Source organism: Watersipora subatra, chromosome 8, assembly GCF_963576615.1.
Source record: "Watersipora subatra chromosome 8, tzWatSuba1.1, whole genome shotgun sequence".
Classification (NCBI taxonomy): Eukaryota; Metazoa; Bryozoa; class Gymnolaemata; order Cheilostomatida; family Watersiporidae; genus Watersipora; species Watersipora subatra.
The window spans coordinates 43,902,981-43,927,995 of NC_088715.1; the positions used below are offsets into that span (position 1 = coordinate 43,902,981).

Sequence of the window (25,015 nt, forward strand, 5' to 3'; positions counted from 1 at the left end):
TTTCAAAGTTCATAATAACTTTCAATTTTGTCAATTTGAACCGTTATGCTCGAAAGAAAATGCACTCTTTTAGGCTGTCAGCCGTAGTCAGACTAAAGCTGTCATTCAATCTCGATAGGGTCATATTGATTCTTAGAGCTGCCTATGAAGTCTGAAAAGTCAAGAACAGAGTTACTAAACATATTTTTATTATTTTAAACGTGTTTATGACAGTTTATTTGAGTTATATTGGCATGTAGATTTGCAATGCTTTGGTTTGAAGATCATTTCATAGGAGACTACTCGTCTCCTACACCATTCAGCATTGTACCTGGTGATAATTCTACCTCATGCTAGCTGTGGCCAACCCCTTTAACAGCTTTCATTCACATTATATTTTTAATAAACTGTGTTGTTGAAGACAATCTTAATAAACAGTCTTATATTTAGAAAACTGGTTTATAATGTCAAATTTGCTGTTAGAACATGGGCCCCATCGGGAGCCAAATGTGCTAGATTTGCACCATTTTGACTAGTTATACTATAAAATTTCCCAGTGGAGAACTCCCGGACCCACCCTCACCGAGAGGGCGCTCGACACCCCTCTCGGACTCTCCCCGAGGAATCATTTTCAAACAGGCAGATACAGCCCTGCCCTCATTGCATCAAGTGATATGAGTAAAATAACTCATATTCATTTAGCCATTACTATTCCCAGTTCCCAGCAGTGCCTGGTTGCTTATCACATAATTATTGAGATTCGGAGTTGCCGCTCCATGATTATATTGTTGGCCTAGTGACAGACAACTAACACTTGACAAGACAGTATTATAGCAAGTGCATTTCTTTTTCTTGGGCAGTCTATACCGAGATACTGAACAGACTACACCTCAGATAACATTATACCTTTACTTACTGTTAACGACAACCAGGAGCATGTAATTCTATAGTATACTAATCTAATATTAGCACTTACCCTAGTTATATAGAGGGAAGTGTTAAGGAGTGGAGAGTGAGACAGCTAGTGGTGAGCTAGGAGAAGATAGCTTTCAAGAAAGACAGACACTTGGCCACATGAAACCACAACTATTATAGAAAATGACATTAACTATATGCAGTAGTGGTCCTCTAAGCCACACAGACACTTGCCACAGAGAGAGACAAATATTCGTCATATATTCACGGCAAGGACATCGCTGGGTCGTGTTCTACATATAATACAAGAGGTATGACTATTAGTTAAATAGAAACTGAACATTTGAGTTATATCACAAGCACTAAGGGTAGTTGGGATGTGAGTTAAGCATAATTTTAGGGCTGAAATCCAATGTTAACCTGCTTAGGTCCCCATTTAACAACTTGTCCGCTGGTGCGAGGCTTTAGACCCTAATTTCTCCCTCATTTGCATAGCACCAGGTTGACAGGTCTGTTTCGTCATCTAATTAACATAACGTTTTCATTCAAACCATAACAGACTCGCTCGCATACCTGCCAACTCTCACGCATTGGGCGTGAGACGTACGCAATCACCCCAAAGAAAAAATGAAAATGCGTGAGATTTTCGCCCCAATTTCTACAATTTTATATATATTATCATTGATACATCAATTGGTCTTGGTCAATCGAACCCTAAGACCTCGATCCCCGAGGAAAAAAAGGGCCATCATGTACGTATCTAGATCTAGTTCAAATGTTTTCAATAAAAGTCAAGTAATATTCGAAGTAAGTAAAATCATGACTATAAAAAGTGCGTTAAAAATTTCCCCAAAACCAAATCTCACGCATTGCCCAACTCTTGGGTTGGCAGGTCTGCTCGCTCAGTGCTCAATAACTATCGAAACAATGTAAAAATCGTCCGCAGAATTAATCGAAATTCAATGCGTTGTTGAGGCGGTAGTAACATTTTACTGAGCTCGATCCGCAATCCTTAACGCGCGAAACAAATTCTCGATTAAATCGTCGAAAGTACGTACATAGGTTGGACTGTGCTTTTACCGCTGCTTGCCAATCTATCGCTGTCGTGTGCAGTATTCTTTCAAGTCCACTAAAATGAAAGGGGTTTAAATTAATTAAGAAAATATTTTGGCAGTTTATTGATAACGAGTATGGTAAAATGAAAACGGTTTCTGAAAACTTTTAGCACTTTGGCTACAACCTTTAAATTCTTTACATCTTTCATTTTGAATACACATTACCGTTGAGGATTCGTTTGGTTTTATCGAATATATGTTCAAATGAGACTGTATATGTATATTAAATTTTACCTTGGTTGGTAAGTTTTATTAGTGTGAGCAATGTCCTTGTGAAGCTTTTTTATTTTCTATTTTAATATTGGTTTGGCTGTGTAGAGGAATTTGCCAGCTTCTACTAATGCAGTTTTAAAGTTCATCAAAAGTGTAGCACTGATATGACTGCTTTCTCAATAATTAATTAAGTAAAATATTAAAGCTTTCTTATCAAGGAAAACAGCTATATCAATAACTCACCAAGTACTTGGGGTGTCACTCGTTACAGGTCCCGTTGGTACGTCTACCTCGGAGAGTGGTCCAGCTTCAAGTTCCCAGAACTGCAGTCACCTACTTTTGACGTGGCGGCTCTGCAGTTCTAAAAGCAACCACTCAGAGGCAGTATCCTGTCTAGAGGTAGGTATTTATCTCCTTATTTGGGCAAGGTATAGTGAACAAGGTAGCCAATGCCGCTGGCTTCCAAACTTAGCTGCGACGCAGCTCTAAGCCTATTGCCATAATAATAGGTTCTTGCCTTTGTGTAATTTCGGAGATGCAGTATGCGTAATGTCCATTATATATGCCGCTTGGTATGATAATGTTATGCATGTACTCAGTGGCTTCCTATTGTACAATCTTATGATATTCAAAAGCTCTGAGTTGAGACATATCATTCACCCAACCTTTTAAAATATTAGTCCCTATTATAACAAAACATTTACAATAGAAGACATCACACAAACAAAATAATAAAAGTTAATAGTAGAGTACTCGTAACAACAAAAAACAACAACCTAACTTTTGGTTGGTTAGGGCGAGGAAACCTCGCAACAGCGTAATTGCTGCGCAATAATAGCATGTCGATACGCATTCTTGGATTCTCCACACTTGTTTCCGTAGTAATTATTGTTCAGAGCGAATCCTAATACACGTACAGTTTAATTCATCTTTCAGTCATTATGATTTTCAACTATTAGTTTCTGCTCCTTTCGTTCGTTAGTGCCCTTTCGGCTATTCCTCTTCGTACAGTAAGTATAATATATGTGACTAGTTATGCATTTAAGGTATATAGAAAATGCCCGCGTTGCATCTTCTCGCATTGCTCCAATATACAGGTTGTGCTAATTTAGAATTGTGCTAATTTAGAAGAAAAGAGAGCAGTGCGACCGAGAGATTATCATAGGGCGTATCACTTCTTTTTCTCGGGATTTATTCATTAATTGAATTTTCATCTAAGAAAATATGTGCAAAGAAAAACACGACGAAGTATCGCTATTAGTAACATACATTCGGTTAGTAAATCGCTATACCAATGTGATTAGCTAAATATAATATGCTGAACTAAGCTTACTGCACTCGTTGCATATATATATACGAGTGTAAAACTTGAAACTATTCCTTAATTCTCAGAAGTCAATAGCAACGCCTCACCACTTTCACATGAGAGTAAATACGATTTATAAGCTCTTTGATAATAGTTCAACAGTCACTAGTAAAAACATTTAGCATGGTCAAAGAAATAATAAAGAAACTACGTTCAGAAAAAGAAACTAATCTATTCGCTAACTTGGAAGTGTAAGGCGCGTCGCTATTCCTTCCTACATTGTTTCACAGTTTAAACCAAATTGTAAAGGATGGAAAGGTGTCACCCAGTGTAGTCATATAGAAACCTCCGCTACATCGCAGTTGGCTACCGGTTGGGCTATTCAGGACCGCTCCACTATCAAATCTTCCATTATGGAGCATGAGCTCATTACATTTGCTCCGGAGTTTTCGTCGCGTGCTCCTGAGCTCCTGACAACGACTGATCTCCCTACGACCATTGGTAAATGAAATTGTTCTCTTGCTATGAGTGTTTATCAACCATCAATTCGTAGCGTTCTAAGGGGAGATCCTATCGTTGTGGTTTCTACGCTGGTGTTGTAGATTGGTCAGTGGTTGGACCGATTTTGGCAGTTGCCGCAGCGGAGATTCTCGGCTGCTGCATAGCCTACTGTTTATGCCGTCGACATAGAGGTTCTACGGGAACCACTACTCTCGCTTTAGCTCCTATACCAGAGCAATAAAGTTTCCTTCTGACAATATATATAATACGTATATCATGGCTTGATTATAATCTAAGTAATAAACTGCATATTGTTTGACGCAACATCTCGTCTATTTTGTTAAAGTTAAAATGTACTGTGTTGGAGATATAAGAGATTAAACGCGATTAAATAGTGGTACGGCCTAAAATAGGTGAGTCCTTCTATTGGTGGCTTGGGTAGACAAAGCCGGTCTCTCTCTTTCGCTTTGGCCGTCTCCTTAGGCCGTATTTATCGTTTCTTCTTTCTGCGTTATTGGTGGTCGGGCAATCCTTCGTTTCGGAATCTGCTGTCATACGCCTACTCATCGCAGAAGCGGGATCTCGTCTATCCAAATTTTGTTGCGCCATTTTGCTGTTTGCAGTCTGTTTGCTGCCTGAATGCTCACTTTTTGAAGATTCATCATTTGAGTTATTAAATGTTTCAGATATACTAAGGCTATCTTCATCGAATTCATCCCTTTCGTGCACTCCCGGAGCTGAGGCGCCCTTACTGTTTGTTGCGGATCCAGAACTATCTTCCAGGCGCTCCTGCTCCTCATCCGAATCACTGTCAGGTGAATATCCTAAGTCTATACTCATTTCATGACTACTTCCTCTCACAAGTGGTCCACGATAAAGTTTAAGGGTGTTCAAATGTACTTTGAAAGGGGGTTCGTCGGGATCGTCAAAATGTTGTATCTTTGCATTGGTATCAGAAATGCTCTTGATTATGTATATTCCTGTCCAACGCTTAATCAGTTTGGCTGTGCGATTCTTGAAGCCTCTCGGTGTGTAGTATAGGACCGCATCGCTTACTTGTAGGGTTGAGGGCTTCGCTTTTTTATCATATTGGTTTTTCTGTGCCAGCTTTCCCTTTTCGATGGCTTCTCTGGCGCATTGCCAGACCTGGGACATTTTCTCATGAAGGTGTGAGGCAAATGTTCCTGGTTCTACTCTTTCGGGTAGTTCTGGTTTAGTCAGGTCATACGGTAGTCGCATTTCCCGACACATCAGTAACATGCTAGGTGATGCATTTATTATAGTATGTCGCGACGAGTTGTGTGCCAACTGGCAAAATAGAATAAACTCGTCCCAATCTCTATGGTTGTCCGCCACGACATGTGACAGCATGTTTCCGATGCTACGATTGTAGACTTCGACCTGGCCTTTGTTTGAGGGTGGTACGAAGTCGTAAGTCGATGATCGACTTTTAGTAGTCGATTGATATTCGCCACGACATCGCTCAGAAAGTTTTTGGCCCGATCGCTTATAAGGATTTTGCTGGCGCCAAATCGGCAGAAAATTCTGTTTATGTATGATCTGGCTACAGTTGTCGCTAGCTGATCCTTGGTCGCCTCCATCTCACACTATTTAGTGAAATGGTCGACCCATACTAGTATATGCTTATTGCCCGCTTCGCTTTTTACATAGGGTCCTTGAAAATCGACAGAAAGTACATGAAATGGATACTCTGCCATTTGATTTTTCAAAGGAACCCTCAGGGGCGTTTTTGGGTTTTTCTTTTGTTGGCACGATCCACATTGTGCAATGTTTCGGCTTACCTCCTTTCGCATTTTTGGAAACCAGTAGCGATCAGATAGCTTAAGCATAGTTTTAGTTAGTCCAGGGTGCATTGACATCATAGACTCATGTGCTGCATATAGCAGTTCCTTCCTCTGGGAGGATGGTACTGCTAACAAGAGTTTATCGTCTTTTACCCGGTAGGGCACATTTTTCATTAGTTTAAAGTGTTGGCTCTTTTCTTTTATCACATTAGTGTCACGCTTTCCTGCGTCTGTCGGAAATTTACCCTTCTGTAGGTATAAAAGGATTGGTGACAGGTAGTAATCTTTGGATTGAGCTATTGTTGTAGCACTATCGTTTTCCGTAATTTCCTCATCTGTCTGAACCATTACTACTCGTGCCCTAGACAGCGCATCTGCCACTACATTTTCTCTACCAGGCTTATGACTTATGTCAAACGAGTAGTCCGCTAACTGCACTGCCCATCTGGCTAGTCTTGGTGACAGGTTGCTCTTCTTTACTATGTAGGTACATGCTACATTGTCTGTCATCACCTTGAAGTGCACGTTCATCAAGAAGGCTTTATAGTGCTTTATTGCACACAGTATGGCATACAGCTCCTGTTCACAAGCATCCCATTTCTGCTCAGCTAGTGAGAGAGCTTTCGAATAGAAAGAGATTGGGTGCATTTTCCCATCCTCCCCCTTCTGTGAAAGTACTGCTCCCACTGCAGCTGCTGACGCATCAGTGGTTAAAACAAACTCCTGTTTGAAATTTGGGAATGCCAGAACTGGTGCCGAGCATATTTTGTCCTTGAGAAGTTGAGCGGCCTTTTCACACTCCTCTGTCCATCTGAATTCATTGCACTCCTTGGTGAGCGCTATCAACGGAGCGGCTAACTTACTGAAGTTCTTAATATAGGATCTGTAAAAGCCAAACAGTCCTAATAATCTTCGAACTCCTGTCTTGTCTTTAGGTTTTGGAATTTCCCTGATCTTTTCAGTGTTGTGTGGTGATACAGCAATACCCCCCTGCGATATAACATGTCCCAAGTATGTAATCTCTCGGCGGCAAAAATAGCTTTTGCTGAACCGATACTTTAGACCTGTATATCGCAGGCGAGTAAGTACTGTAGACAACAACTGAAGGTGTTCGTCAAAATTTTTAGAGGTCAACAGCCAATCATCTATGTATACACAGGAGTTTCCAGCACTGATCAGGTCAGCTGTTATAGCTAAGGCTAGCCTGGTAAAAGTGCTGGGACTCCCGGAAGCTCCCATCGGCATAACCGTCCATGCATAGGATCCCATGGAGTTATGAAGCTACTCTTCTCCTGGGAATTTTTGTGGAGGGCTACTTGATAAAAGCCAGAGCTCAGGTCTATGCTGCTGAAATATTTTTTCCATGCATTACCTTCATCGCGTTCTCGATGTTTGATAGTGCCATCGAGTGCTTTACGGTAACACCGTTCAGCTTCCTGTAATCAACACAGAATCTCCAGCTGCCATCTTTCTTTTTGACTAACACTATAGGAGAGCTCCAGGTTCCGGTGCTCACCCTAATTAAGCCGTGTTCTAACATCCTGTCGATTTGAGACTTCACCTCAGCCTTAAGGTGGACTGGAATATCAAGGGTCGACTCTGTACAGGTGCAGCGCCTGGTACGGTTTCAATTACGTGCTGGACAATTTTGGTTCGACCCAGTTCCGAGATATTTTCTCCAATTGTATCACTAAAGTCGTTAATTAACGTTCTTAGCCTTTTCATTTCGCAGTCTGTCAAATCTGTCTCTCCCTGCTTCAGGGTGTCTCCTGGATTAGAAGACTCCTTGCTTTTGGCAGGTGCGGGCTTCAGGGCTAAAATTGGCAAATCTTCTTCCAAGGTTTCCACATTTCCAACGAAGGTACTCTCTGGGAGGGTGTAGGAAGATGGTCCATCATTCATTACTGGAATGCGGATTTTTCCTGCCTTTACGTTGCAAATGGATTTGCCAAGTAAGACTCGTCTGGAGCCAGCTTGTGGATCTCCTTCAAATATGCAGTCACGCCCATTGATGTGAGCAGAGTTGACATTAGCTTTGATTAGCGTCTCTGAAAATGGCGGCAGTGTGGCTTTTTCGACAGTCTTCACTGTGCACACTACATGTTTCATCTTTGAGGCTGTACTCGAGTGTATGGCTTTGTTTCCCATAGGTAGGGTTTCACCACTTACTCGAATGGTACACTTCAAAGTTATAGGCGACCTCACCCAACTTCGCCAAGAAATCGGTTCCCAGTATTATCTCATGAGAGATTTTATCAGCAACATAAAAACACTGCTGATATTCTTGCTTGCCAAGTTTTAACAGTGCTGCGGTGCGACCAATTATCGCTAACGCGTCATTGGTAACTCCGGTAGCAACTAATTTGTGTTTGTGAAGAGGCAAATTCAGTTCTTGAGCAATATCCAATCGCATTAGCGTTATGGTGGCTCCCGCATCTGCTAAGGCCAAACAATCGCGATTGGTTATGCTTACTTTCACAATAGCATTTTTGCATCGTCTTCCGCTGGAAACTCCGAGAACTTGTTGGATGTTGGGTGGGTCAGCCTCATGTCAGTGTGTCTCTTCGTGAGAGTTGGGAAAATCATTTCTGGAATTCTGGCAACGGGTGCTCGAGAGTACACCTCTGATTCGGTAGGAGCAGATGGCTGTGCCCAGGGGTCCAATTCTTCTTGCGCAGTCCACATAGGAGAGCGCTCAGATGTAGCCAACACTTGGTCAGCTTCATCTTTGAACGCCGGTATCTTTTCAGAGATGATCTCCAATTCAATATCATCTTGCTGGTCTATGGCATTTACAGTTTCTTTATCGTATAACTGTTGATGCCGCCGACATGCTTTTGTGAAACAGCAGTAGCCAATAAGGCCTGCGGTCATTACACTGACGATAATGTTCACTACGAACGACCACAGTTCAAATCCAGACGTGACGTGTCCTCCAAAAAGAAAAGCCATGAAAGATCGACCGAGGATTTCCTCTTTCGATTTTTTCACATTCACATCAAAGGACCTTTTGCGGGTGGAAGACACGCCCATGGCTTTTAAGACCTGGTGTTGTCTGCTAAGAGTAGACAACAGATCATTCATGACGCCGTGATCACTGAACTCTTGCCAATTCAGACGATGGGCGAGGCTGTAAATACCTTCGTGTATTTTAATTGGATGAGCACCTAAATGTATATTTGGTAGTGTTAGGTTTTGTGTGGTCTTTGCCAAGGCCAGTGTTCCATCTAGACTGTACTTGTAGATAGTTCGATTCAGTTGCACCAGTGTCTCTCGCAGTTCACATCCAACTTGTATGCTATGCGAGTGAATGACATTCAATATTGGGTCCAGGAAACCCATATGTGTCTGACCACCCAAAGTGACATTCATTGGTAGATATTCTGTACAATTGTCTTTAGGCAAAGCCAGAAATGTGTACATATTTGAGGCAAGTTGTGTACAGGGGTATACCTGCACATAACTGGGGCCCGCCTTGGCAGTCACATTGGGGTTCTGCAATAGGTATCGAGCACTAATTGTTGGGTTTTGGGTCATCAACAGGCTCACAATTTTCAGGGTAGATGCTATGTTTTGGCATGTATAAGCATAGTTGTCCCAAAATTGTTTACGTTGAGAAGTGGCCAGATCGGTAGCAACTCCTTGAACCATAGCGTTTAGTAAGGCTGTGTCTTCACCCCAAGCTGTGTATTCCTTAGTGACATGGTCTTCTAAGGTAACGTTAGGCAAGGGGGTCAGAAATCTCACTAGGAGTCCTTGGTCGGTCATTGATGCGACTCGTCCTTGGCAGTCCTGGTGATGATTGATTCCATGCTTTGAAAAAGTGAAGGCCATATTAAATTCGTTGTCCACGAAATGTCCATCGAAGTAAGTGCCATTTACCTGAAAATCAGGCTCAAACTCACACGTGACATTTCCATTTTTTTCCCACACCAGCAAGGTACGATCTGTCAGCAAACAACTCCCATGGTCATAATTGCAGTGAGACACGTCCCCTGCGGGTGACTCAAAATATTGCGCCCCATGTCTTTTGTACACTGTCGTTTCTATTACGCTGCATTGGTCAGCACTAAAGTCATGCTTTTTGCAGCAGTATTTGTACTGTGCGTTGATGGGGTTTCGTGTGAGAAAAACTCCATTTCCTCCTACAAGAGTTCCTTCTTTACATTCACCTGTATTGACCATACTCAGACACTCTTCTTTCGTGACTGTTAATTGCTCTGAGCTTGTAGTTTTGGTCTTCACATCGGAAAAGAATGATTCTTGGGTGGTGATGGTCTGCCTGAATTTGCTGCATTGATATGCCATGCTAGACCATTTCACCAAATTCTTCTGGTTGACCATCATGTTCAGAGGAGCGGGTTTGAGAGTTGCATTTCGTACTTGCTTATCACAATGGTAATTCGTGTCGATACGGAAAATATGTGGCCCATCGGCATTTCTCGATCCGCATACAAGGGGTTGGTCCGGATGAATAGCTTCTCCCCCTATGAAAGTACAGAAAAGTGTCATCATTGCCAAGGAAGCATATGTGGCAGGAGTTATGCCTCCTTTAACCTTTCGGTTTTTTCGTCTTTTTGACTTTTCAACTTTCACAACAATCACATGCTCCTTTTCCTCTGCGGGTTGACATAAAAGCTCCGCAAACTGCTCATCGCTAAGTTCTGCCGTGGACTCGGGCTTGACCTCCGTGTCTACCGCATTGACTCCACGGTTTGCCTTGTAACATCGTGTCAGCTCATGCACAGTCACCCGGCAGTGAGAGCAGTACAATTTTGGTTTTGAGGGGTTGTGCCCTCTGTCAAAGCTTCGTGGTGTGAAAGTGTTAGGCTGTTGGTTCCCCTGCGTCCTGGCCGTTGCCTGGTCGCTTGCCCTGGAGCGTACTTAGGTTTGCCCTTTTTGTTAAAATTTGAGCTGATTCCTCTCCTGGCTGTAGTCGCCGAGCCTTTCTGTCTTGCGGCCGAGTCCTGACTAGCTTTTGCTGTCTGGGCTCGTACTAAATCAGACAAGGCGTTCATCTGCCTGGTGAGGGCTTGTAACGGGTCCGGTGCCTCTTGAATGCTGTTGACATGCCCATGTGTAGCAGCCACCAGCTTCTGCCCTTTGCCTATAGCGTCGGTGTATTCCACTCGCTTGGCAATATCTAGGGCCTTTTCAAGGCTGCAATCGCCGCTGGCTAGGATTTTATCCTGGTATTTATCCTTTAGGCCATTTATAAAGGCATCTCTAATAACTCGGTTTTTATAATCAGCTGGCATATCAGCATAAGCTGATTTGCCTGCTGTGATTCCCTCGTCATAGAAGGTGCCCACACTCTTCTTTCCTTGTACAAGGGTGAAGAGACTGCGGCCTTTCATAGGCTTGTGGCGAAGAAATGCTTTACTAAGCTCACTTTTAAGCCTCTGGTAGTCGCGTATGGCTGCGTCACCTGCTTTTACCAGCCATATGTAGGTCTGATATGCTGACCCCATAAGCGATTTAGGCACGCACTGGGCCAACTGAACACCGTCCAGCCCGAAGGTCATTATTTCGATCTCCCATCTTTCGATAAATCCCTCCCAACTCTCAGTCGGTTCATCAGCGAAGGTTTCCTTTACGTCGAAGTTGGGGAGTATGACAGTGCCGCCTCCTCTCCTTCCTGCATCACTGAGTGATGCTGCCAGTGGTGAAACCTCTGAAACAGCCGGATTGGCTTCTGCACGAGGGGCCTGAAATGGTGGTTGGGGCCTTGACCACTCCGGTTGCTGCTCTAGGTGTGGCCGAGAATAACGCTGAGTTGGTATGCCAGGTGGGCCAAAATTTCTGATGGGTGGCGCATTGTAAGCATCCCGGTTCCGATGACCATTAGGGCGATAGCTCGGAGTCGTCGAGTTCTGTCGGGGCGGTGGTGCGGGGTTGCCATGATTGGGGTTGCTTTGGGTTGGACCTCCATTCAAGTTTAATATATAGGATTTTAAATCGTTCGGTATTGAATTCCATACCGCTAACTCCTGTTGCTCACGTGATGCATGCTGGCCTGTGAGTTGGGCTGCTTGCGTTGACAGATTATCTCCCACTGAACGTTGAATGTTTCCGGGGGCCACGCTCACTTGAGCGTTTAGTGGTATTTGTGGTGCATTTGGCATCACTGGTCCATTGGCCCTGCTTGCCGGAGGTCCTTGAGTGTTGCTAGGCAACATTGAGATGGCTGCTTGAGAGGGTGCTGCCAAATTTGGGTACAGACTGGTTTGTGGCGGCGGTGGTGACGAAGTTGCGGTCATTAGCGATAAATTGGTCAGTTGCATATCTTGTACAGATGCAGTAGGTAGAGGAAATCCAGCGACTAGAGGTGGTTGCTGGGTGTGGGCGGCATTTCCTGCGTCCCTAATCTCGTCCAGCAAGTCTCTCGGTCGCTGATAAGGGGTTGATGAAGACAAAGGTGTAGATAGATATAAGGGTGCTAGAGATGTTGAGGCAATGGTTGTGAGGGGAATAGATTGAGAACTACAAGCTTGAGATGACATGGTGATAGTTGTTCCAGTAGAAGCAGGTTGATATGCAGCTCCGCTTCGTGTTTTTCCACCAATTATATTTTTATACCAGTCAGAGGTAAACATATGGTTGGATTATGTGAGCAGTTAAATTGCAAAAGTTGTAAATGCGCTATCAATGCTTAGAAATGCAGCCAAAGTTATCCTTTGTTGCAGTTTTTATTGCATCAATTTGTATTTAAGTAGGGGAGGGTGGGGCAGGTAGTTCATATATTTTTTGTTTTTGGCATGAATCCCATAGTTATTGGATTTTCTTACTCAAAATTGGCAGCTTAGTTTGCTTATATGTTGTTAATAACATGCTCTAACAAAAACTACAAGAGACTTTACGATTCATATCAAATTCACATTACATGGCCTGAAGTCAAGTCGCTCAACCTGCCCCAGGACTGGGGCAGGTTGAGCAATGCTAAGGGGCAGGTTGAGCAACTGATGTTGATAATACTAATGATTAGGTGAAGTTTATTGTGAAAGCTTTTGCAGAAATTACAATATTACAAGAAGCATAAAATGAAGTAAACAAAAATTAAACAATATCAGCTATGACATGAAACTCGAAAAGTTGAACAAAACATCAAACAATGTTGGAAACTTTTGGAAACTATTGCAATTAAGCAGGTGCATTTGCGGATGGGAAGCCATTGTCACTGGATGTTAAACCCAGACAAGTCTACTTGGAACATTACCCTCGCTACCGATCTGGATGTACCGCCGACACTGACTGGGTCACCCAGCACCATGGTGATCGACTCGAGGTCGATATTATCCCGGTCTTCTGTTTCTGGGTATATAAATGAGGCTGCCGTCCCTTTTACCTTGTGCAAAAAGTTTATTTCATATTTATCTGCGTCGACAGCAAGCACCACCCCAGCATAATAAATTTTAGTTTTCCTTGCTGTTTGATACTTCACAAGCACGTGAGAGCCTTTAGTCACGGAATTTGCAGTAACTATTGTCGGCATTTCTGTTTCGTTGTCATCGGCACTCTCAGAGTCGGTTGCAAGGACCATCTCATTCTCCAGCTGCGTGGCGTAAGCATCTTCTTCATCTGACTGAGCTTTTCTTTTTCCGTGTTTTTTTTTCCTTCTGCTTTTGGGCATTCTCTAATTCATTCTTCTCTGGTGTATCGGTGAGTATAGCACACTTAACTTTTCTGCGATTTGATGGCTTCCTTGCTCGGGCCTTTAGAAGAGGCAGGATTTGTTCTGGTGTAACTGAGATAATCGGTTTAGTTAGGGTCGTGACTTTTTCAACTCCTGAAGTTTGAGCATGAGGGATGGAAATCACGGCTGAAGTACTAGTAGATGGTGTGCCAGGAGCTAAATTTATGGGAGTCGAGGGTGGCTCAACACCAGCAGAGTTTGGGTCTTCCATTGGTTGGTCGGTTACTTCTGCAGGCTGAAACTCGTCATCAGTAAAGATGTTTCTGTTGAAGGGGTATATCCCAGATGCTCTAAACCCAGCTTGTATATTCGCTGGCGTCATGCTCAAGACAAACGCTCTAGCTGCCAACTGGCCAACGTGATGTATTGAAACAAATGCTCCAGCATTTGTTCTCATCCAGTCGTCGAGAGCACGGTAGTAATATGCTTTAAGTGGGCCATACACAGATCTATCAAGGGGCTGAAGCTTGTGTGAGGTGTGCGGGGGTAAGGTGAGAAGAACAATTCCTGCATTTTTACATATTTCAACCACCTTCAGTGATATATGAGAGGAGTGATTGTCTAGAATAAGTAGGATAGGATCATCAACAGTGCAGTGAGTGTGACTAATGAAAAAGGGTAAATACTGCTCTGCAAAGATCTCTCCATTCATATAACCTGTCTTGACTGCCACACCTTTCGTACCAGGCGGTACTCCATTCAGGAAACTGTCCTTCATGTGAACTCTAGGAAAGATGAAAAATGGAGGAATGTGGTTTCCACCCGCGTTCACACAACAGCAAAGGGTGCTCAGCTCCCCCCTCTCCTGTGAAGAGGTGGCACCAACCTGTCTTTTTCCTTTGCTACTGACCACTCTCCTTGGTTTTTGGACCGTCGTCACCCCAGTCTCATCCAAATTGTATATCCTTTGAGGAGTGAATTTAAACCTGCAATTGGTTTTTCAGAAATATATTCTATAATAACTATATATTTTGCAGTTGCTAGAACACTAGTAGTGGTGGCCGACATAACAAAACAAACAAACATAAAATTGTCAAAAACATTTCCCTCACTTTGTGTTTCATTCTAGAAACCAATTACTTTGTAGATATAAAATCTTACCTGTCCAGTGCTGAGCCTAATTTTTCAAAATATCCTTCCACTGCAGGTCTGTTGAATCCGGCTTGACGAGCTAAGGAAGTCGCTTCAGGAGTCCTGATGGATAGAGCATTGCGACGCACAAAAGCTCGAAACCAATCGACACCTGCAAAATGACATACCTTATGATTGTAATATATGCATAGAGCAACTAAATAACATCAGACAGCGTAGGCCTGCGTAACACAACTACATGTATTAAGAAACTAGTAAGTCAAATGGAAACTCTGCTCTGCCTAACATTTTGATGAACACATGAATATCCTATTATAATATCACAGGCTACCTGCTTTCTGGTCTCTTGTCCAACTCTTTGGAACTGTCAGATTGTTTTGGGAAGCGAAGTCATACGCCAATTTCTGCGATTTTTCCTTGCTAAGGCCATAGAATTTTGAATCAAGCAATTTGATGTGTTCGGCTAGCTGTTCTTCCTGCGCTGGGCTAAAAATCTGTTTAACTGCGGCACACTTTGCATATCCCACACTGTCTGTCTCTCCTTCCTTAGCTGAAGCTTTAATGTATCGGACTAATGTCATACGCTCGATGCCTTTTGTTTGGGAAGCTTTCAAAACGGACATTCCATCTTGCACCAATTTAGCAGCAGATTTTAAGATGTCTGGTGATACAGCTTGTCGCTGTTTTTCTTTTGTAGTTGCGTACCATATTTAGTCTAAAACAGCACCAGAATTAATATAAAATTACAAACCATATCTTGTTAAAGCTAGTTAATAAATTGTTAGACAAGTGGGGTAGGTTGTGCAATTGCTCAACTTGCCCCATTTGGCCAGTGAACTACCTGCCCCACATGGCCAATTTCTAAAAAATTTTCCATATTCTAAAATCATTTAGTAGATAAGCAACAGGAAAATAGTAAAAAGAAATGCAGATAAAGTGCTTTTACATGGTTTAATTTATTTTAGCCTAAGATAAAATTGAAAGGAAAAACATCCTTGTCTATGCTCCTAGTAATATTTACTTTTTGACATGAAAATTACAAAAATTAATTTTTTCACTCACCATGTGCTTGGCTCTTTCCTCTCTTGACCTAAAATGTTGGCCAAATGACCTTTGATCTGAGGTAAGAACAGACAACTACAAAACATAATTAACATTCCCAGAAATTGGCATTGAACTATCTGCCCCATTGAACTACTTGCCCCACCTTCCCCTACTACTATTTGCTATGCGTACATTTGCACTGGCGAATGCGAGTTAGACTAAATAAGTGATTAGATATATTATTATGCACTCAAGCCTATGCTGTGTCGCGTAATTGCTCAACAATTCCAATTTTGCCAACCGCTCTCTTGATAAATTACCAAGCTCTTTCAGAGTCAGTTTACAGCATGTGGGGATTAAAACTTTGATAATCAACCCTATTTGCCTATGCGATATGACGCATGGGTAATTAATTGCTAATACTGTTTGCTTAGCTAGGTTGCCGGTCCTTTAGCTATCGGTCCTTTAGCTATCACGTATTAGGATTGTTTAACATTCCTCTCAATTGTTAAGATTTTCCTAGGCCTAGGTATTTACTTGCTAATTAGTTATCAAGCGCGGCCACCGTAATTCAAGCGGTCCCACACGCGACAACAAACAAGATTAATGACTGCACACGCAATAAAACACAGTTTATGTAAAAATGTATGGATGGGGGCTAGTCCACCAGAGATCTCAGTTATTCTGTGCAAAAATATGCACAAATTCATGTATGGTACACAGGAAAGAAGTTGAGTTGAGACATATCAGCACAATACTTTTGAGTATTTACTGTCAGTATTTCGAGTACTGTCAGTATTCGGCATACTTTCTATCAGCTTTCTGCAGTATTGTGCGGTGATCTCAGTGCACCAAACACTCTTTATAACCTGTACAAGTTCTGCAATACTAGATGGCTGTTTTTCTGCTACCTTGTTTTTTAGCACTTCCCAGAGATTTTCAATCGGATTGAGATCCGGGCTGTTGCCCGGCCGCTCGAGCTCTGTGGCTCCTTGTGGCCCCCACCCCTTGTGGCCTCCACTGTGGCCCACGGGCCACAAAGCATGACACAACGTTGTATACCCTAGGAAACTTATGTATTCGCCTCATCTAACCTTCGCGTTGTCGCCGAATCACCCTCTCGCGAAAATTACTATCATAACGAACGAGCGAAAATGCGGGATTAAATAGCTTTGTCCATGGATAGTCTAAGAAACAAATGGCAGCAAGCGATCAAATTGCATTGTCGATCTCGCCCACACAATTCTACCTGCGGATCACAATTCCAAACTAGACCCAAATTGAAATTTTTTCTTACCGGTGAACCGAACCTGAGGAATCTATTTATGTTTGTTCCACTGCATTTATTTTCACAATACTATATTTTCGCACTCAACAGAGCTGCGAAATTAGGTTGCATCAAAATTTTACTCTGTATGCTACTCACGAAACTTAATACTAGTGAAATATAAGTGTCTTAGGGTAGTTCAATGTTTACTTAGTGCACACCATAACATCACTTCTCAGCAGCGTAGGGAAGATGGGTAGCCTTTACATTGTATAACCCAGGTAAAACAAGCATAGTCTCAAACTTTTTTTTAATGACTGTAATAGCATCACTCGTTCTGGCCAACCGCAAACGGTAAGAATACCGGCTAACAAGGTGAATAAACAGGATCGCTAGTGCATTGGTATGACAACAAGTGACGATAAGTGATAGCATAACGAGTAAAATAAGGATATAATAAAAGGAACATACGATACAATGAGACAACAACATGAGTTACGACAAGTGACAGCACAACGAGTAAAACAACATTAAAATAAAAAATGACCACACATACAATAAAATAAGAAGTGTAAGGTCATGGCATGGCGTCCACCACAGTTCAACTATGTGTTGAAGATAGTGTATTCAACATCGAAAGTTTAGCGTTTAGTCAGAAAAGCTCCATTTTTCTCTTGTAAAAGCCCCACTAAATCGTCTTGTGTGCCGTTTTTATTTCAATTGTTATCTGCATTTCATTTCACACTTTTGAAGCCGATGAAATTGACTTAGTTTTTCTCTTTTGTTGGTTTCATATCCCTGTCTGAACCTCTTTCCAGTGAAAACAACTTTAGCAAAGTTCATGGGAATGACACAGGTTCTATGTTGGGTTATGAACAAGAAAATTAACAGCTCTTAGAAAGCAACATTTAATGTAATGAGCTGATTTACGGGTGCAAACTGAGTCATGTTGCCAACCGATTTGCTGTGACATCAGCCGCTGATGCAATGAGCTAAAAACCCTGCTGGTACACAGTTAAGTGATTGTGTTTGTTAAAATGCAGTATGTTTTATAACAAGTCTTTTGGGCATCCAGATTAACCCTTTAGCGACGATCGGCTTATGGCTTGGAAAGTACCAGCGGACGGGGGCAATTACTAGGGCGATTTGACCCTTCGACATGACTGCATAAAAACTGCAGTAACTTACATCACAACTGCGGTAGTGGCATAAATCAACCTGCATGAGAAAGCTGAGAAATTATTCTACAAGCTCATTGTTTTTGCATGCAATTAGCTTGCAAATGCTTTCCAGCAAACGTGTCCATTTGTTGAAGAGATGATTTTTTTATTTTCATGTGCCAACTTCTATTGCATTTTCCAAATTGATACGAATAATCGACAATGTTGTACAAATACTACTTGCAAGGATTGATAGGTTCACAACAGTTTGCAGAAAAAATTGGTCGTCTAAGGGCTTTGAAAGTTAAGTTATGAGCTCCGATACATTACGGGAGCGCACCTCGAAATTATCAGTGCGCGACCTATAAGACAAGCAAAAATTGAAGACCTGACATGGCCGCCTAAAAATCGCAATAACTTGCATACAAATTGACATGGAGCTATAAATTAATATGCATTGGACAGCTTAGAAATTTCTCAACAGGCAGCCAATAATTTCCTGGAAATAGTCTGTGATTATTTTTGACAAATTATTAATTTGTCCAAGTTTTCACTTCTTTTTCCATAAAATATCGATAACAAATACATTTTTAAAAGCAATAACTCTGTGAAAATGATTTATAATAAGCATCTGCACAGTGTCATATGTTTGCAAGAGTTTGCAAAAAAAAATTTTGTTTAAGTGCATTAAAAGTAGAATTAGGAGCTTCGGTGCATTGCGGGTGAAGACCTTCAAAATGCTCATGACGCCATGTCGATAACCGTGCAACAGTCGCCCGACAAGGCAGCTCAAACCTTGCTATAACTCTCGTGCAATTTGGCATAAAGCTGCAAATGAATATGCATCTGAAAGCTGAGATATTTTTCTATACAGACTGAGATTGTTTCCTCCTGACAGCTTGTGAAAACTTAGCATTTTGAGATCTATATGTTTGCAGTTATGATTTTTTGCATTCAATTTATTAATATGTATTTCTTGAAGCTATATATGTATCAATTTTGCATATCAACTCATTGCACAGACTCATATGCGCTGCAGCAAAGATTAACTGTTTGTGTACAAGAAGAATGGAATGGTGGGCCTGTATTCACACATTTGGTGAAGCAGCAACAGACAAGAAGCAACATTTATTATGAACAGACACTGCAAATCATGGAGAAAGCAATCTGCTACATTGCAGAACATGTGAACTGAACTCTCTTGATTAGTTGGCTGCCCTGAAAAGGGCAATGGACAACAAATACAACATATCAAAGCAATGCAGAACAAATAGGGGAGATGGGGGCATATTGGGACATCGGACATATTGACACTTCACAATATTTGTTATTTGTTTTCTCTTGGTACCAGTAATTTTTAGTCAGGTTATAGGAAATGACATCATTGGGCAGCCATATTGAAATCAAGAGCCACAGACAAAAAGCTACAATTTGGTAAGTGAAAACTTTTTTTGAGATATAAAAGTAAATTAGAACCTTATACTGGATATTGTGCTCAGTAAAAATGACCAGGTACAAAGCTTAGATTTTTAAACAGAGAATAATTTAATGGTTAAGGTCTAAGTGGCTTGTATCAGACAATGTTAAAAGTTGAGAAATTTTTGTCGCACAACTTTTTTGTGGTAGGTGTGCCCACGGGGCATATTGGGACAACATAGATGGGGCATATTGGGACATGTCCCAATATGCCCCATATGCTGTTAGCACGCCTACATATTAGTTGTTTTTACAGATCATGGTTCGCAACAGAGCCCCTACAAAGAGAAACAGACCAGATGATACTCATATCCATGACGCTGTCCAATCAGTTATAAATAAAACACTAACTCTGAGAATGGCTGCGGAGTCTGTGGGTATGACTAAATCCACCCTGGCCCGTGCTGTGGACAAGGCAAGAAAAGCTCAAGAATGTGGTGACACTGTAGCTACGTTTCAACCAAGGCATGGACAACCTCGCATTTTCAATGACCGTGAAGAAAGCCTATTGGTGGACTACATTATCAAAGCTTCCAAACTGCATTCTGGACTGACCAAGAAGATGGTTAGAGAATTCGCTCACGAATATGCATGCCATTTAAATAGAAAGCAACCAGAAAATTGGAAAAGAGATAACATGGCCGGTGCTGACTGTATATATGGATTTTTAAAACGACACCCTAGAATCTCTGTGAGAACACCAGAAGCGACAAGTTTGACTCGTGCGACCAGCTTTAACAAAACTAATGTCCAAATGTTCTTTAACAATCTCGAAGAAGTTATGAAACGATACGAACTTTCTCCAAGAAATATATATAACATGGACGAAACAGCCCTCACAACTGTCCACAAGCCCGAGAAGATTCTTGCACAAAAAAACATTAAGCAAGTAGGACTTTCAACTTCAGCAGAGAGAGGAACTCTTGTGACCCTAGTAGGTTGTATCAATGCACAAGGTGGGTCGATTCCTCCATTTATGATTTGGCCAAGGGTGCACTTTAAAGAGTCGATGTTAAATGGGACACCACCTGAGTCTGCAGGTACAGCACACCCGACTGGCTGGATGAACCAGGATATATTTCTGCAGTGGCTAGCTCATTTTGTTAACTGCACTCGGTGTTCTAAGGAAAAACCTGTTTTGCTGTTAATGGACAACCACATAAGCCACATCTCCATTGCTGTGATCAACTATGCTAAAGAGAATGGAGTGATATTGTTAACTTTCCCTCCTCACTGCAGCCACAAACTACAGCCTTTAGATAGGAGTGTATATGGGCCATTGAAGAAGTATTATAATGGGAGTTGCAGTAGATGGATGATAAATCACCCAGGACGTACCATATAAATTCATGATATAGGTAGTCTTATTGGTGATGCATATCCAAAGGCATTTACACCCTCCAACATCACATCTGGATTTCGTGTAACTGGTATATCCCCATACAATTCTGATGTGTTTGGGGAGGATGAATTTCTTCCATCCAGTGTCACTGACCGACCCTTAGCAAATGAAGCCTTCAATCCTCGTCATTCACCTGGTGCTCTACTGAATAGCTCTTATGAAGATTGCCATCAACTCTCTACATGTGCATCTACTAGCTCTGTTGTAGCAAATGAGAAGACATGCACCCCACATGAACTTAGACCATTTAAAAAAGCACCCCCACGTAAGCTAGGTCAAGCTAGAAAGAGAGCCAAATCTGAGATTTTAACCAATACTCCTGTAAAGGAAAGAATTGAGACAGAATACACTGCTAGAAAAAAGCTATCCAAGAAACGAAAACCATACCAGACTATTCATGAAGAGTCCTCTGTCAGTGAGGATGAAGAGGCACTAGTCAAAAAGCTGGCAGAAGAAGAAAGCTCAGGCGATGAGCTGCAACTCGCAGATGAGAGTGGCATGGAACCCACGGAAGCATCAAGCCTGGCGACTATGTTTTAGTCAAGTTTGAAAGAAAGAAAGATGTTAGGCCTAAACGCTTTGCTGGTCTAGTCACTAGCACTGATGACTCTATCATTACAGTGTCATTCTTTAAAACAGTCCAAGGCAGTACTAATGTGACATTCATTAAGGCTGAGGTAGACGATATTGCAGATGTTGACAAGTGTGATATTGTCATGGTGCTCCCCTCTCCCAATATTACTGGTGGCACTAGCAGACTATCAGAACGAATGTTATTTGCTGTGGATCTGACTAAGTTTTTTATGAACTAACCTCATGTAAGCAGTTCACATAGATATGGTTTGGGTTTTATGCAAAATATATAGTCATTAATTATCATGATGCGACCCTATTGTTTTTGTATAGTCCCAAATTGCCCCGACCTTTGTCCCAATACGCCCCACCATTGGGGCGTATTGGGACAGGTGACACATTTTTTTCAAACGCTTGTTGCACATTCTCTGTTCAAACAACAATGTTTTTAATTGTCTACAAGATAAAGCACATGTTATTATAACCTATTGCAGCATCAAATCCAGCCGAAGTAAAATTCTCTCTTTTTGCAGTCATAAAATTAAGAAAGTGTCCCAATATGCCCCCATCTCCCCTACAACATATCAATGCAATGCAGAACAAATACAATAGACTAGATGACATTTCAGCAAATGTATGTACAAAAGCTAAAAATACAAAGCAATGAAACAGTTGCCAAAACTAAATAAATTACAATTTGTAAAGAAATTTATCTAGCATGGTAAGGAATAAAACATGACTCGCACAAAGATACTCCACATGCTAGGCATCTAAATTTAGTTTCGCTTCGTTTACGGGTGCCGTCATCATTTTGCCTTGAGCAGCACTTACAAACTCTATATTTTGGTTTTCTATTTTTTCCTGGACTATTTGGCACTAGTCGATGAGGGGAAGAAGTTGAAGCGCAGGAACTAGTGTATTTGCGGCAAGACCCAGTGTATTCAAATATCTGTTCAATTAATTTATTTCGAAACTCTAGGTCAGTTATTTTACAGCCGCTATGTACTCTATAAACTATGACTGCATTATACACACAAATATCCAATAAGTGAAAAAATAATTTTTTGTACCATTTCATTGTTTTACGCGCAGCGTTATAATAATGCAAGTTTTGATCTGATTTGTCAACTCCCCCCATGTATTTGTTGTAATCCAAAATAGCAGCTGGTTTGCAAATTTTACCCCCTTTATAATTTACTTTGCCTGTATCTACGACTTCCAAGTTTTTATGCATAGTTGAAATTACACAAATAAATTTTTTATCTCTCCAACAGCCAACCATACTATCACCATTAGAAAAACTCGTTGTTTCACCTTTTTTAATAGTTTTTCCATTACATAATTTTAAATCTTTAGGAACACCTTTTCTGTTTGGACGCAGAGTTCCGCAAACATGAGTGTTATTTTTTATAAGTTCAGCAGCTAACTCTGGCGAATTATAATAATTGTCCATATATAAGCAACGACCTGTATTCAGCAAACCATTCATTAATTTCATTACTATATTATGGGTGACTCCTCTGCCGGTACCTTCAGCTTGCTCTCGCTCATCACCTATGTACACAGACAGCTTGTGCACGTAGCCAGAGACAGCATCGCAGAGAGCAAATATCTTAATTCCAAATCTGGATCTTTTAGATGGAATATACTGTTTGAAGCTAAGCCATCCTTTCCAAGCCAGCAAGCTTTCATCTAAAGATATAAATTTACCTGGCAGTAAAACAGAAGATAACCGCTCACATATCATGGATAACACATTTCCTAGCTTGAACAATTTATTGCCAGCAGGGTTTTCCGAGTTGTCAGTGAAATGTAAACAGTTTAAAATCGTTAAAAACCTGTCTCTTGAAATTATTTTCCCAAATATTGACGTAGATAAATGGGCACGGGTAGACCAGTAAGATTTTAGAGTAGGCTTTTTAACAATACCCATGAGCACAACTAAACCAAAAACTCGCCAAATATCTTTGTCATCGACAGGCTCCCAGGCATCGCGATGTTTTTGAAGGCCATATCTATTTGTTTCGTTAACTATTACATTCATGATGGCCGATGTGATAAAAAGTTTTAAATAATCAAGAATACTTATCTGACCAGGAATTCGACTTTTTACTCCTGCCAAGCTTTCATCAAAATGCAAATCTTTGGGTTTTAAGTCGGCTCCTCTTTGAAAGCCGTAAATACTCCCTGTTTCATCGCCGGCCGTTTCACTCTCATTTTCGCTATCAGATTCACTCTGTTGATCTTCTATTTCACATGCATCGTTTTCCCCACTTTCTTCTGACCTGATATCCTCTTCCTCACTTTCGAACCAGTTGATGTCTTCATCTAAACGTACTTTTTTGGCTGAGCTGGAACAATCGCGTCCGTCCATGTTGACTAGCTTTCCAAAAAGGAAGAGCAATTTTTTGCAACGTGTTCTTCTTGCACATGCGTATTAGGGATTACTTTTCAGTCTCAAAACATTACTACAAAACCTACTGAAATTGATGAAATAATTAATTTTATTTTTAAACGCTTTTTTCTTAAAAAATAAAATATTTTAAAAAAGGTCTATCGTAGACTGATTTCTAACGGGCTTTCACGTGATTCGGCCTCTGAGACATTGCCCGGTTGACGGGCTTTCACGTGATTCGTCCCCAAAGAGTTAACCGTCGCCTTTGAATGAAATGTAATGATAGAGTTCAGAGTAGGTTGCTTGTATGCACACAAGATTAATTTGAAGCAAAATGTACTTGTACGTTTTTGTACTGCTCAAATTATGGCAACTTTAAAAAAAGGAAATCTTGCAATATGTTTATGGGAGTATCATACTTTTTTAATTATAGGCTCGGTGTAACATATTCAACACAACACACAAAAACCTATATACTAATTATGAATGCTCATAGTGTACAATTTGCTTATTTTTCCGGCAATTTTCCCAAACATTAGCATATTGGTGGATCAATATGCTAATGTTTGGGTTTTTCAGGTAGCTGGGTTTTCCTTGATTTTCCAATGATTTGCTCTTGGTTGATATTTTTCATGGCTTTAAAGGCTTTGCTGTTTGTTTCGCATTTTAAGATGCTGTTTCTTTCGGTAAACTTCTGTCTTTTGACTTTACAAATCTTGTTGCGATTTTAACTTAAACCACTGTCTTCTCTGTTTATGGCCTGTATAAAGTTTTTCAATGCCTGTTTTCTACATGCTAAATTTTTGGTGTTTGTAGCCGTGGTGGCTACCAACCACATGACACAATATCTTATAGTTTGATTTTTCATAACCTGGTAATTTTGGTATTCATTTTAATTTGACAACCTTCTCACGCTATTTGTCTCTTATGGTACAATATATTTTCTAGTTCAGCAGATCCATTTGACATTGAATCAAAGTAATTTCCGTTCTGAATAATCTGATGGCTTAAATACCTGGTTTAGCCAATATGTCCAGTCCTGCTTTTCAATTTCTAACAGTTTGTTCAAAACTTGTACT

At 41.1% G+C, this 25,015-nt stretch overlaps 1 protein-coding gene and 1 long non-coding RNA gene across 4 annotated transcripts in view; one reads left to right on the forward strand and one right to left on the reverse strand.

Moving 5' to 3' along the window:
- Positions 1–2,058: 2,058 nt before the first annotated feature.
- The window catches only part of LOC137401590 (uncharacterized), a 38,431-nt gene continuing 15,474 nt past the window's right edge, over positions 2,059–25,015 (forward strand). For 2 of the 3 annotated variants that reach the window (XR_010979360.1, XR_010979361.1), the window contains exons 1-2: positions 2,059–2,621; positions 4,716–4,844. This is a non-coding gene — a long non-coding RNA (uncharacterized lncRNA). The other variant, XR_010979359.1, reaches the window with a different exon arrangement.
- Positions 13,409–15,246, reverse strand: LOC137401862 (uncharacterized). Its single transcript, XM_068088337.1, has 3 exons — positions 14,951–15,246; positions 14,629–14,770; positions 13,409–14,453 (listed from the first exon to the last, which is right to left on the reverse strand). The coding sequence occupies exons 1-3, from the start codon at positions 15,240–15,242 to the stop codon at positions 13,409–13,411; spliced, it is 1,479 nt and encodes a 492-aa protein (XP_067944438.1). The 5' UTR covers positions 15,243–15,246.